This window comes from Mycteria americana, chromosome 5, assembly GCF_035582795.1.
Source record: "Mycteria americana isolate JAX WOST 10 ecotype Jacksonville Zoo and Gardens chromosome 5, USCA_MyAme_1.0, whole genome shotgun sequence".
Classification (NCBI taxonomy): domain Eukaryota; kingdom Metazoa; phylum Chordata; class Aves; order Ciconiiformes; family Ciconiidae; genus Mycteria; species Mycteria americana.
In genome coordinates this window covers 6,719,565-6,734,390 of record NC_134369.1, presented here as the reverse complement: position 1 = coordinate 6,734,390, position 14,826 = coordinate 6,719,565, and the positions used below count along the sequence as shown (strand labels likewise).

Sequence of the window (14,826 nt, the reverse complement as noted above, 5' to 3'; positions counted from 1 at the left end):
ATAATGTGCTTTATGAGGCTTAAAAAGCATAGTAAGTATGAAAGCTCTGCAAATATGAACATGTTCCTCCAGACCACAAGAAACAAAGAAGTACCATTAATAATTTGCTTGTTGTGCCACTGTTTACTGCTCCAATTAAAGTACTTTCTAATCATGATTAGAAAGGCAGGGAAACGGTGCAAAGTTCAATTTATTGACATGGAAAAGAATGCCCTTTGAATTATAGTGCTGAAGATTGTATTATCTATCCATAAAAAGAAGTTGAAATGATTACTTTCTTGACAGTTGCAGAGGTTTTGCAGACATTACAGCTATCACGGGCAGGTGCTGGGTTGTGTTCAGGAAATACATGTTGCAACTACGTTATGCTGAAAATCTATTTTTAAATACTTAATATACCACTGGATATACATTTATATGAAAATCGCCATCTAAGAATTTATTAGGAGTTTTTTTCTCTGTGTTGCAGAAATATTCAGCACAAATCTGAGCAGTGTGAGTAAAACACAACGCTAGACGCAATATCAATGCAACCTTCACGGTGAAGTCCACAGACCCAGGGGAGGTTGACTTGAACGGGGCCAGGGCTTCACCCAGAATGTAGGTGTGCAGATGTACACGTATGTACACCAGTAGCTTCATATTGAATACTTTCTGCTGTAAAGCAACTTTAATCTTTACTAATAACAGACTGACAAGGATTCTTGTAACCTTTTTTCAATTTACTTCAATTAAAATAGTCTGTATGATATAGAACCACAGCCTCCTCAACGTGGCTGTGCCTACATTAGCATTTTAATCCACATCAAGAGTGTGCTTTTGAAGTCTTCTGATCATCTCTGCTTGTTGCCCGTTGGCTTACACCACTGGGCACTCCTGTCATTAAATTAAGTGATGTGCTCCAGAAGTAGCCCAACATAGGCCAGCTCTTTAACGGGTGCTCAGTCAAAGGGAAGACTGTGGCAAGTTCAGAGTAAACCCCTCCAGAAATGTGTGAAGAGTGGGTATCAAGTCCTCAGCACCTCTACAGATCTCTTGCAACTGGGCTACACATTTTCCAGTATAAATACAATCAGTGCATACTCAGGTTCACACTGGAGGGCCATTTTTACAGGAAATTGCACTCACATCTTGGTGAATTCCTCAACCACTACGTCTCTTCATTCCCGACCACTAAGTCTCTTCATAAAGCCATACGCTGAAGGAGAAATTTTAGCCTTCCCCTTTCTGGAGTTTTCTACCCAGCTGTCATAGGTCTCAGATGAAATTTGACTCTAGCAGCACAAACCAATGCAGAGTGCAAAATCCACTGAAAAAACATGGTGGTGACCATCCTATGTAAAAAACTCATTCTTCATGCTAAAAAAAGGTAGAGCTAATCTAGGTAACTGAACTGCAGCCTAATCCCATACTGATGTCGTTTCTATTCACATCAGTAGACAGCAGGCTATGCCTACTGCACTGATTTCCACTGAGCTGGTACTGAGTAACGTGAATCCCAGTGAATCAAAGGACAAGACCTTTTTTTTTTTTCATTAATAATCTGTTCATAGCTTCCTGAAACACTTACTTGACTAGCTAATTTAAAGTTTGGGCTCTTCTGCAAGCTTTGGCTAATCTATAGCACCGCTGTTTTACTGCAATAGCACTATTTGCATATTAGGCTCTAAAGGCAACGAGCATCTTTGAAGAACTTCAATGTTTTTTTTAAACTGTATGAACATTAATGTTGCACTAGAAAAAGATGAGCTAATTATTACACACAAAAGGGCTTCCAGGAAGCAGTTCATTACAGCCTGAGAACTACAGTACACAACCTTCAAAGCAAGGAGGTTTCTTCTCTATGGTCCCCCATCAAGAAGATCACAGAAGTAAGCCAACCAGAAAAAATGACGACGAATTTGTTCAGCAAGGATATTGACTCCTTCGTACACTACTCTGCAAATGAAAATTACAGTTAAAGGGAACTGAGCATAATTTCCCTACATAGTTTAGTTACAGCAAAGGGATAATAAACGGTACGATCAAATCCACTTTGTTCACTAATATGACTATTAATACACGGAAAGAAAGACCATGCCACTGAATTAAAACAATCATACTGTTAAAATGAAAGCATGTGTTTGAAACTTCGTAAAATACAAGGGTTTTTTCCTTCACTATTTTGCAGCTATTATTAGTACTATCAAATAGAAATCTAATGTTCAGATTGCACAGCATTTCATAGTCATCTGAAGGCCTATAATTCAAATTGTAAACATAATTGGAGTCGATAATTGAACTCCAAAGGGGTTTTCTTTGGCTTGCTCGTTTGGGGTCAGAGTGGTTATCCTTGCTTTAACTGATCCCTCAAGCAGAAGTTCTCTTTTCTATTTTTTGTTAAATAAGTTACAAATGTTTTCTGAGCAGAGGTCCTTCCTGCCACATAGCTGACCTTAACTTGGGAAATGAGCACTGTGGAGAAGCGGAACATACATTAGTAGGCAGATTAAATGGTATTTTATAAATACATATGTTTCAAGTAATGGTACCACCTTCTAACCACTAAACACAGAGAACATGTAAGAACAGACCACAAAAGCAATAAGAATAAAGCCAAAATGAGGTACAATGACATGATATTTAATTATCATCTACCCATTGATATAACGTTACCCATAGCTGACTGCTATCTACTGTTATTGTACGTGCACTTTCCATCGCTCTGACGGTTTTACATACAAAGAACCTAACCTGGGGAAAATGCACAATTAAGTGGCAAAAAAAACCCCAAAAGAACAAACCCAAACCAAAACATAAACAACACCAAAAACCCCCACCCACAGGACAAAGTACAAGACAGTAGGAGGGGAGGCTGAATATGAAAGAAATACTTTTTTCAGTTGCACATCTCCTTTCTTCAGATGGTAAAGTACCCACATACATGGACACCTAGTTAATTAATGATGCTGAAGATGTAACTTACCTATACTTTTTATTGTGCTGTCAGATGAGACGTTATGTGTGGGAGTTAAAACCTGCATGATCTCAACCTGTCTCATACTTAGAAAAACACACACACTCTGTCAAAACCCAATGGATTTACTGAACAGCATACCTGCTACAAGCAAGTGACTTCAAGATGAGTTTTTCTCATCCTTCTCAATCTAACATTTGAAAAATTAATGCATAATATACAGCTTCCAGTTTCCTATAGGAGGAGAAGTTTCCACACAAATTCAGCATCATCCATACTCCCTAGAGTGATTTAGTTTTCAATTTGCTCCTGGCAGCATTCATATGACACTCATTGCTTAGGTTCACAAAACATTATCCATCAACTTCCAGGGCTAATTGTAACAATTCCATTTCTTCGCAATGGAGCATAACTCTTTAGCATGCTCTTGGAATTGCTGCCTGCCCAGAAAATGTTGCCTCAAGCATGCCATTCAAGCATGTATCATTACCTCATTCTACAGCAAAGTGGTTTTGAATTATTCCCCAATGACTATGAGGCCCGTTTACAGAAACGTAGAATTTTCTTGTGCAAAAACCTTTTGCTGATCATCAGTGTTGTATTAGGTCACTCTTTAAGTCATTAAGACCCAGGAATGTAAAGTTTTCAGCATCGGCATGTGGTAAACTACTGAGACTTCTACAGTATAACACCAACTTTTTTCCCAGCTTATTTGGGTCTTAACTGAGTAGCTTTGTTTTGCAAAATGAAATAATAGACAAAAGTGAATTTCTTGCAGGTTCTCTATATTACAAAACAAACTTTGAAGTCAACACCATGCAACCCTCCTGTGGAATGATTTTCATTTTTCTGCTCGTAAGGCTGCAATGGAACAAAAGCAATACTGAGGGCAGAAAAGTAAATGAAACAAATAATGGAAATAGCTCAATTAGAGATAACAATCAGTCTACAGTGCAACCAATTTCACACAGATTTGTTCCGCCTATGACTACTGCCATAAATCCTTCTACCATCAGCCATGCTGCACCAACAACTGCCAATACCAAAAGAAATGTAACGAAAAGAACAGAGATGAGCAGTTGGCCAAACAGCACACGCCCGAGGTCCACTGATGGCACCACTTTATCTTCAAATGTCACTATGGTATCAATAGGTGGAATAAAGAACTCTGCCACAAACTTCAACAGAATCCCAATGACGTTAGCAACATTTACAACAATGGGTGACTTTTCTGGAGCGACTAGAAGTGCTGCAGCTACTTCTACTTCCACAGAGACACCAAGTAACTCCACGGTCACCTACAGTACCCCTTCGGCTGCAGTGCTCCCCAGTGATAACTCTTCAATCAACCCCATCGCGCTGTTCCCCACCGGTATCGCTCTGACATCACCCACGGTGAAGCAGGACAGTCCTACACCAAACTTCTACCCCATTCAGCAGACAACAGAGCAGAATCATAATTTTAGCAACCCTTCTACTGCATCACCTAATTCAAAAGATGCCAATGAAGGTAAGTATCTAACTAAAGTCCAACTGGATTAATAATATTATAATGCTGAAATCAAACCTTTTTTTAATTGAACAGGAGGCTTCACAAGATGTGTGAATTAATAGGTGACCTAGTACAGACTAAAACTAAAACTCACTCAAAATAAAAAATATTTTTAAAAATTATTTGCTGTTTACTCGTTTAACACTTCCAAGAGTGGGGGAACCTAATGACAGGTACTGCCCATTCACACTGGAGTGGACCTATAAAGCAGATGTGTAGAAATAACATTTAAAATGTGTAAGACGTCTACTTATTTAAGTTCGGAAACTTTTGTGACCAAAGATGACTTCTTATAAATACTTCCAAAGGAATTGCTCATTGTGGATTTAATTACCAAGTTGAATATGCGTGGGAAAACAATGGAGCATAGAACTGTCATGGCACTTTCTATCCTGCTGCTCTGAATCAGGTCTTCAGGAAAAGAAAAGGAAAGATTAGAAGACACAGTAATTTTTTGCCATTAATTAGCTTTCAAGCTTTTAACAGAGGACTGAAAGGCTTATCCATCATATCCAGTAGAGTACAGTTTGTACTAAGAACTGAAGGAGCATCAGACTTTCATGTTTCCCATCAGAGTTCTAATAATTACAATGTACCCGATTTTTAGATGACATGACTGAAAAGGAAAGGGGGTGGGAGAGCGAGTTCAGTTCCAAGAAAAACAGTCTGCAAAGCGTTTCAGATCCTTGGTGAAAAGTCTCACTCCCCAAAGCCCTCAATGGCTATAAAGCGAGAGCGAAGTATCTGATCTTACAGATCTATTATTCTCGTTCAACTGTCTCTTCTTTCTTTCTTTCTATCCTAGAGAAAACCAACAAAGGAGTAATAGTTGGTGTCATTGTAGGAGCCATTTTGGGATCTATATTAATTGGTCTGATTGGATATTTTATATGTGGCAAGAAAAGGTCCGAGTCATTTTCCCACAGACGGCTTCATGACGATACAAGGAATGACAGGAATGACCCCGGTAAGGAATAGCACAAGTGTTTTGCATAAGAACATTTTTTATTTCTGCATAGAGCTGTTTAAATAGTCTGGTCTTATTGAATTATTAGGAATTATATCATTGACTCCAGTCAAACTAGTTTTCAACTGACAGTACTTTATTATTTTTACATTTTCACTTAACCAGTACTCCCCTTAACTCTGTGTCTCCTCCTCACAAGTTATTTTTTAACCTCTGAAATATTGTATCTAGTATGAGAGAACATGTTCAAAGAATTGTGGGCGAGTTCAAAACTATAGCTCAAAAACTCTCGCAAACTTTGATTAACTGAAAAAGGCAGGACTCGTTACTCAAACTTCAATTATAGAATGAGAGATGAAGCTGTATCTTTTTTAGGAGTAAAAATATTTTTAAGAGGTTTAAAAAGAAGATTGCTTTTGTCTTCGCCATGAATATGTACCAACTTGTATTAAAGTGTAATCACACAGTCTCCAAACATTTGTATCATGTTCCTGGACTTTATTTTTAAATGTTTAAACAAACACTGAGAGGCTAAACACACTTTTTTCCTCATATAAAATCAAATAAAAATAAAACTCTGGCAATACGCCTTTTCTGGCTCAAATGCAAGAGCTAAAAGCTGCCAGAACATCAGATTAGGAACTAGCTTTGAAAGTCGACCACCCATGTAGTCCTGAACGAGCAGTACTAGGAGGACATGTGTTATCCTCAGAAGATCGTGAATCAGGGCCTTCATCTTTTGCTCCCCGATATGTAAGAGAGAGGTTAACTGGATTTAGCTGCGACGGACTGCTGAACTAAACTGTGAGGTACCCAGCATATGGGGATAAGAATCTTTTAAATAATTTATAAATATAATTACATTATCCTTTCAGTTCTCCACTTAGACAACTCACTTGGACCATACGATACGAGTTTTGGATGTGCGTCAAATGACAAAACCAGCACAGCAGACAAGGCAGAGAAAGACAACGCAGGGTGCCCATCCGATGGCATTCCTATGGCTGACATGACATCATCCCACCCTTCACCATAATGTTTGCTTCAGATTAGATTCTCACCTGTTATCTACACGGTTTCATTTTCTCCAAAATGACCTGGCTGTTATCTTACAGCCATTACCGTGCAAATGATCTTTTGGAAAGCAAGGGGAAAATCACAAGGTACACTGATAACGCAACAGGCAGGGCCCAGTAAGCAGAGCATCAGTCTTCTCCTTTGTCATTAAATTATCAACTTACAGTTTTCCTGGAAGGATATTATACGTGCTTTCTTAGGAACAATACAAACAAATAGCACCCAGGTAAAAATCTGCCTTGTGTAACTTTGGTCAAGAATGCAGACATTGTAACAGAGCAAAATTTGACCAGGGTTGCAATGATATGTTAGCATCAAGACAAAAAAATGAGAAGTTTGACTACCTTGAGGTGAAACTCTTCTGTCCAAATAGAATTCCTATCTGATAAATGACTCTGGGCATTATTTTATTTTCCCCACTCTACATTTGTACTTTACTCAGTGAATACGACAAAAAGAATCAGATTTACTTGGCTTACTCAGAGGTTGAAGTTTGCTGGGCAGAATGGAACTACTGAGTAACACAGACTACATTTAGCCTTTGACTATGATGACACAGAGTTAAAATCACTATCAAAGGGAAACAAAGAAGACAAGCTTCTGTTCCTCTGTCAAACTAATCTGTTGTTTGCATTGCGGGCTAGATCTGTAGAAATTATGTAAAAGATTTTGGTACAGGTTAGATAGAAGAAATACTTAACATGAAAGGAAAGGAATTATCTCTGCCATGTATATAGATATCCTAAAAAGCATGCTCCTGTTTTATCCAGCTAAAAAGTAAAATTATGGCAGTATAATACAAATAATTGCATAGTTTATCTGTTTGCAATTATCAGAAATGTCTAAATAGAAAGAAACAACATGAAACAGACATAGCTGTAAAGGCACAGAATAAACAATAAAGTGCAGAGAAAATAACTACTCACATGGGATACACACTTGTTACTACAGCTATTAAAATGTTTTATTTAGTGTGGAGACTGTGGATCACGTCAATGTAGTTATCTCACTAACCGGCTGTGAACGTTGCAATGAGTACATCTGTGAGTAAATTATGTGCATGCACATACCAGAGACAGAAACAATGGCAGTCACACTGCAGATGAGTAAAACAGGTATTTATTTCCAAGTTAAAAGATTAAAGAATTGAGCACATACGTGCAGTGTTGCCATTCCTACAGGGGTCAGTCATGAAAACAGCACACTTCCCATCAAAACCACAACCTGATTTCTAACATTGTATCCAGCGTGCTGGATAGCAGACTGAAAAGCTGAGACACTCTCACCTAATGCAGGTGAATATATCACTCTTCTGCTTGAAATTAAGAAAAACGTAATGTTCAGCTTTCATCTTCCTTAGCACATATTATGCCATCTTTCCTAGTAATGGTAAAGCAGTATCACATAAGCAAAATTCCTTCTTAGACTTGAACCTTAGCCTCAGCTGCAAATTGAAAGAGCTCTCTCTAAGGAGAACTCGAAGATATGAGATGCTAAGAAACTAACAGTGTTGTCTCAATTGGTAACCATATAACCAAGTGTAATGTATTTTAGGGATTTATGAAACTAATTATTAGTAATTGCAAGGCTATAACAGCGAGATTAGGAGCCAATGAAGAAATATCACTGAGGCAAGCAATCAAAGCGTGCCCTTCAGTTATATTTATATCGTCTTAATTTTTAACAATCTAATTATAATTTTGGTATGTATGTGCATGTGCTTATGTTGTCTATGTAGCTCTTTGATGTTTTGCTGTTGTTTCTATATTGTTTTTTGTTTTGACCAGGCCAGCCTCCAAAATTTGTGACATTTGTTCATCCTTCACTTTAAGTTAGAATCATTAATGCTTATTCATACATATTACGTAAATAAAGCTGTTGTGTGCCATTTGACTCTATTTAAAATTGTAAAACTCTGGCTTGATTTCAGACAGTTGTATGTATGTGAAGTGGTGTTATTTTCTCAGGGTTTACACACACAAACATTTACATTGGTAAAATTAATTACCTCTTGTCTTAATACCAGTCTTCCCTACTTTCCAGCAGCAAAATACTCTCAGCTTCAGTGAAAGCTAATTCCACTGAGCATTTCATGCTGGAACCATTACATCTGCCTTGTATGGCATTATTACGCTGACCTTCAAAGAGAGGGAAGACTGTTCTAGGTAACTCCTGTTCAACAGTGGCTTCTGTGAATATCACCCTGCTTGGCTTTGTGCCCCATGACATGATGTGTGTGATGTCAGAGTGAACATAATGAGATATTCAGACTGAGAATTTGAATATAAATAGTTAAATTGCTGTAAACGCTTAACATCAAATCTTTCCTATACCTTCCCTCTAATTAGCTCCCACAAAAATATTCTCATTTATTTTGTAAGAATTCTCTACAAGACGTGATTTTTATATCGACTCCAGATCAGTAAATTAACCTACATGTTTGCCTCTAAAAAGACTTCTGCCTGCATGATATAAGATTCAGGCTTAAAGACATTTAAGATGCTAAAGACAGTCATTACATTAATGATAAAAGGTATTATTTTCACCCACTACTAGCACAGAAATTGAAGTTGATGAGAACAGGAAAAAATAAGTTTGTGTGACAAAATCATAAAATTTTAAATTTTATCAAGAGCTGTAATCTCCCTTTACCCAGTAATCATAAAAAAGGGTCAGGTGAACTGAAAGTACAAAACAACTGAAAATGTACTTACCCCAAATTGCCATGAAAATAGCAAAGAAGACAGTCCCTCCATTATCAAACAGATGTGTAACCTGAATAGAAAATAAATACATCAGGCACAAATAATATTGCCACCTTATCTTTTGCCCCAAAGAATCCCAGAGTACAGAATTGGTGGCAGAAACTAAAAGCGAAGCATTCTAATAAGAAGTCCTACTTGCATGTTTCTTCTACCAAGGTTTGTCCAGCTCTGTCTTTCGGTATAACTTGAACTCTGGTTTGGCAGACTATCGCTTCATGTACCTCCAGTCTATTTGTTTCACAGACGCTAAAATCTGCTCTGTCTGTGTCCAGACAGGCTAAAAATTCCTCCAGAGTTCTTCTCATATGCTGGGTCAAATTTAACCTCAACATTTTCTATTTTAAGGTTTTTATAAGCTTAAATAACTTCTCTCTTTTCACTTTTCTTCCTCTGGATATTACTTAGTTAATGTCTATTTTGATTCCAGTTTCTTCTTCTCCCAAGCTATCTTGCAATTCTTCTGCAGGCAAGAATAGTATATATTCCTTTTTATCCAGACATCTCAGCCTCTCAAATTGTTGATGTATTCTCCTTCTTAAAAGGCTAGTGGCCCTAAACTCCAACAAATAAATTCTAAATACCACCCCCCCCAAATATAATTCTAAATTGTGCACTTAATTTCTCCTCATGAATGCTCTCCTTTTTGTTGGATTTATCGCTTATCTTACTCTTTGTTATAAGATTTTTTGGGCAGAACAGATATTCTGCTGCAAAGTCCAAAGCTTACCAATAGAAAATAAGTAATAATTAGTTTTTGCATGCCTGTGGATCACTCTAAGCATCTGAGTGGGTGAATTTGATGTCTCACTTACTATGAAAACATCACAATTTACATTACAAAAATCCAGAATTTCTAATATTCAAGCCATAATATGAAACAGTATTTAGGAAGCTGAAATTAAGATCAATGTAGTTTCAATAGATTTAAGGCTGCCAATTTACAGCAGTGTAATTTATCCAGGGATAACAGGCCTACATGTTTTCTAATGAAAGGTGGTTTAAGATGTTGCTGAGCATTAATGAGCAAAGCACAGGCTTCAACTTCCTATTTGAAAAAAAAGCACAAATCATTATAAAATAATAGAGCAAACCAACTTATCATCAACAGGCATATGTTAGAAAGAGGATCTGAAGAGAGAGGAAAAAGAAATGAAAAAGTGCTGCAAATGTCTTTGATATGTTTTGTCCTAAATCACCCAGAAAATTCATGGTCATTTCCCACTCTTCGAAACGAGAAGAGAATGTCTTGAAAGAGAATATTCTTGAAAAGACTTTACTTTCATTGGTGTTGACTCTGTTGCTGACTTCAGGACCAATTTTTAAGCTTTTATCATGAAAAGAAACCCATCCTTATGCCAATGGAAAGGCACAGGTAACCAGATTCAGTTTTGCTGTACTGTGACCTTCTCTTACATCTGAAGTTACCCTGGCCAGCAGGAATGTTCTGTATGTGAGGTGTGCCAGATGCTGGGGCTGACAGCCCACCTCGGGCAGCTTACCCAACCCGCTCCTGCGAGAGCTGCCTGCGGCAAGGAGAACTCAGCCTGCTGACAGATTTTCATTCTTCTAGAGAAGGCTGGCATTATTGCTTCTGCCTTGCAAATTAAGAAAACTAACTCAGGAAAGCAGAAAAGGTTAATAGAAACAGTGTTGCTTGCCTCTATTTTATCTCTTATTAAGTAAAAATTATAATAATATTGTGAGAATTTATTAAAAACACATATATTTTATCTGTATGTCAGTTCTGTATTTCTTTACTTTTTTTTTTTAAGGTTCTGAAATGGGAATTGACTATTTGGTATTGGATATCAAGCAATCCAATATGTTCCCTGCATGAATGATACAGTGGGATCAATTGTACATACAAATATGTCTTTTGCTTCATTTTTCTTTTGCTTCCATAAAGGAAAACACAAACACAACCGGTATGAGACTGAAAATGTGCAAGGTGAACAAAAGCAGTACAATAAACCTGATGAACATTTTCAGTTTTGAATGCAGATCTGCGTGAAGATGTGATTTTGGATAACCTGCTCAGTAAAGAGTGCATCTTTCCAAGGAAATACAAAATGAACTAAGCAAACAAACAAACCTAAGCCAGCAGAATTAATGTTGCTAAAAGTAAAAAAATATGTATCTGGCTCCCAACCTAGCTTTGTCTTTATAAAAAGCGTTTGGGCTACAGTCTTTCAGCACCACACTGAGATTTAAGATTTCTCCGACTAAAAGGCTAAATGTGCACTCTGAGACTCCGTGTTGACCAGAGGCCTCTAAGCAGAAGTGAAATACTGTAGGACTCGGTGCTAGTCCGTCAGCATATCTGACTGATGTTGTCGCCATCATACAAGACTTCAAGCACTTCAAATCCACTCTGAATCAACACCCTGCCCCGGGGCCGAGGGCAGGGTGTGCCGGGCGCAGAACCAGCCCGGAGAGCCCTAGTGCACCACGCTGATCACCCACGGATCAGAGAGTCCATTTAATGCGGACAAGAATGACAGCCTGGGCATTCGGCACTTCAGATTACAACTCAGGTATTACATGCCTTTCCCTTAAATTATAAACTTCACTTCAGTGTGGCATTTTTAAATGGAAATGGAATAAAGAGGGAGGGGATGAAAGAAAAGGGCAGTAACAAGAAGGAAAAAGGCATCTATTGTATTTTGTCTGCAGCTTTACAAAAAACTTGGCAGAAAAAACATTTGAAGTATGTGATTTTTCCGGCATTAGTTTGCTCTGTCTGAAGAGCTCCTCTAAAGGGAAACCTGGCAGATATTTAATGAAAAAAACTCTGACAGCAGTTTTAATAACATGAAATATGAGCACAAGGCCTTATATAAACGAGGCTGGTCCCATGACATAAGCAGGTTTGGGGAGATAAACTTCACTTAAAGGAACTCACTTTTCCTAATAACTCATGCTTGTGTACTCATATACAATGAGCTATTTGAATGAATAAGGATTAAAACACTTATTCCTGAATAAGGGTGCCAGTGCCTGGAATGAACGAGGAACAGCTTCAGTTGCATATCAGCTCTTTGGTTGTGTGCAAGGAAGACAGAGAAATAAGTTATGTTCCCACAACAACAAAACCAGAGGGAAACGCTGACAAACTCCATCTCAGAACAAGAAAGCAAGCAGGAAATGCCATTTTCATTTCCCCGAGAGCAGATCTGGTGCTTTATTTTTAAATACGTTAGTTCCGCTTACTTATATTACTAACAGTGCTTCTACAAAGGAACATGTGATTTGAAATCAGATTATAGTTTTCTAACATTACAGATTGTTTTCGTTCACTAATTTGGGTGCAGACACAGTGGCAGTGCTGACACATGTTTGGGTATGTGCTGCTCAACTCGAGCAAGGCGGTGGCACCCAGCAGGATCTCAGCCCCTGCTGGAAACCAGACGTTTCCTAGCAAGAGGGTAACGAGTGAAGCTGCAGTCAACTCTTCTTCAGAGACAACGCGGTGAGTGAAGGCATTACAGCTACAACCTCAGAGTTATACAAAGCCTCACTGAGCTTTTAAAATATTTTTTTTCCTTTTTCTTTGCCTTTTGAGTGGCCAGATGGTAATCCTATTCCTTCCCAAAGAGAAGTCTCTCTCTCCCCCACTTGGGGGAGATCCAGAACAGCCAAATCCTGAAAGGAGACAATTTTTGGTTGTTTTCTGTGTTCCAATCTAAGGTTGATCAGTTTTTCAGAGCAAAAGCATTGGCAAGAAAAGTTAGGAGCTTCACTAATTCCCGTAATATTTGCAGACATCAGGAAAGGGTGCCTGCAAAGATGGAATACGAGTGGTTACTGCTTGTCTTCCCTGGTTGTCACCTGATTTTGTTTCAAGGTTTAAAAATATGTGAAAGTATGAATGGACTGCCACATTTTTTCTGCTGCAATGAATTATTCACAATGTGACATTAAATGTGAAATTTGCATGATTTAAGCAAAGGATGTCAGCGTAAATATAAATGAGACACAAAACCTGCTTCTAATTAACTGGGGATGTTAAAATAACAGGACCTAAAGTTAAAGGGATGCCACAATGCTGAATGTATTTATTTCCTGTTAAACTGCAGTGGACTGCCGAAGAGGTACTTGTTATCTTCTAGAGAGAGGCATTTCTGGGATGGGTTGTATAGTTTGCATAATGTTATTTCAATTAAGAAAGCTCTTATCTTCAGTACACATTTTAAAAACATAAGAAATTAGTAAAAAAAATTATGAAAAAATCTCACGGAGCCATTTTCTGCTATAAAGTTATAGCAGTTATTTCAAAACAAAAACCAGTTTTGCCTTAAGTATGACATTTTCAATGGTATTTATTGCTGTTATTGCAAAACAACTTTTTCATTTTTTTATTTTGGCATTACAAAATAGAAAATTAAATCTGTAAAATCTAAATATAAACCATTTTTATAAATGTCAAATATTTTTAGAATTTTCCTTCACAGATAGATTTGAAATATTGAGTTTTACTCAAAAAAGGCTGAGCTTTACTCAACATTGGTCCCATCTATACCAAATTTCAAAATCTAACACAAAATTTATTTTCTTTTTCACATTGCTGCAGTGTTGTTGCAATGCCATGGCCCAGAGACAATCACAATCTCATTTTATAAATACAGGCTTCTGAGCAAGATTTATCTTGTGGGCTAAAGAATTCCAAGAAAAATGCCAAGGCTGCTTTTCCAGCATTATGAACATACCGCACATCAAAATCTATTGCTCACTTGAAAACACTGCACGTATACAGAAGTACTTGTGATTATTTAAGTTTGAAGGATAGCTTCTTGTAGCAAAATATTTAGTTGTGTAAAATCTTTGCATTAGTTTGACAGAGCAAAGCACATCACAGGCACATTATGCTAGAGAATTCCTTTAGGAGGAGCAGAAATTCAATTACAAAGTAAGCAACAGAAACAGAGTAAGAAGTCAATTATAGGGGAAAGTAGGAAAAACCTTCCAAAAAAAGTTTTGTTACTTGATGAAAATTGATGAAATTTTGTAATTTGATGAAAATAATAAGGATTTAGGAAGGAAATGCTCACAGAAAGTAAAGCAAATTTTAGAATGATCTCTGATCATTTCAGAGCATTCCCTTATCAGAAAGATGAATTACAAAGGCTAAAAAAACCCTCTGTAGAGAAACAACATGTTTTGCAGGAATCTTTGCTGAAAAAGCACAGCCATTACACTATGAAAGTGGATCTTTAGACAAAAATTATCTTGATAGCAATAAGACAATAATTACCTTGGCGTATATGCAGCTTTCATTGAGTTTTTGTAGTGTGCAATTGCGTTCACACATAGGGCACATGATGGTTTCATTTGCCTCGCAGATCTCTTTGCTTTAGTATAAGACAGGAAAATAAAGGTTATAAAAAGGCTTTTAGCATTCTTAAGATTTTCTGAGGTTATGCTGTTTGTGGTCTCTATTTGTTAACAGTATGGCTATACCACAGAACTGGCTCAATAAAATAAATTAAAAGTGAATGTTTGGCATGAAAAG

The 14,826-nt window shown here is 37.4% G+C and overlaps 2 protein-coding genes across 2 annotated transcripts in view; one reads left to right on the top strand and one right to left on the bottom strand.

Moving 5' to 3' along the window:
- ANO3 (anoctamin 3) overlaps positions 1–14,826 on the bottom strand; it is a 215,042-nt gene that overhangs the window by 22,120 nt on the left and 178,096 nt on the right. The window contains exons 13-14 of the mRNA XM_075501427.1: positions 14,569–14,665; positions 9,267–9,327 (exon numbers count right to left, since the gene is read on the bottom strand). Coding sequence (XP_075357542.1) covers positions 9,267–9,327; positions 14,569–14,665 — 158 coding nt within the window. The remainder of the gene's footprint in view (positions 1–9,266; positions 9,328–14,568; positions 14,666–14,826) is intronic.
- On the top strand, positions 3,773–6,511 carry MUC15 (mucin 15, cell surface associated). The gene is made up of 3 exons (XM_075501380.1): positions 3,773–4,466; positions 5,314–5,475; positions 6,351–6,511. The coding sequence occupies exons 1-3, from the start codon at positions 3,773–3,775 to the stop codon at positions 6,509–6,511; spliced, it is 1,017 nt and encodes a 338-aa protein (XP_075357495.1).

What these genes read in the sequence shown, in the direction of transcription:
- MUC15 (XM_075501380.1), top strand. Translation starts at nt 3,773, where the DNA reads ATGCAACCCTCCTGTGGAATGATTTTCATTTTTCTGCTCGTAAGGCTG. An exon ending in TTCAAAAGATGCCAATGAAG is followed by an intron (nt 4,467 to 5,313) that starts GTAAGTATCTAA and finishes TTTCTATCCTAG; the next exon opens with AGAAAACCAACAAAGGAGTA. An exon ending in GAATGACAGGAATGACCCCG is followed by an intron (nt 5,476 to 6,350) that starts GTAAGGAATAGC and finishes TTATCCTTTCAG; the next exon opens with TTCTCCACTTAGACAACTCA.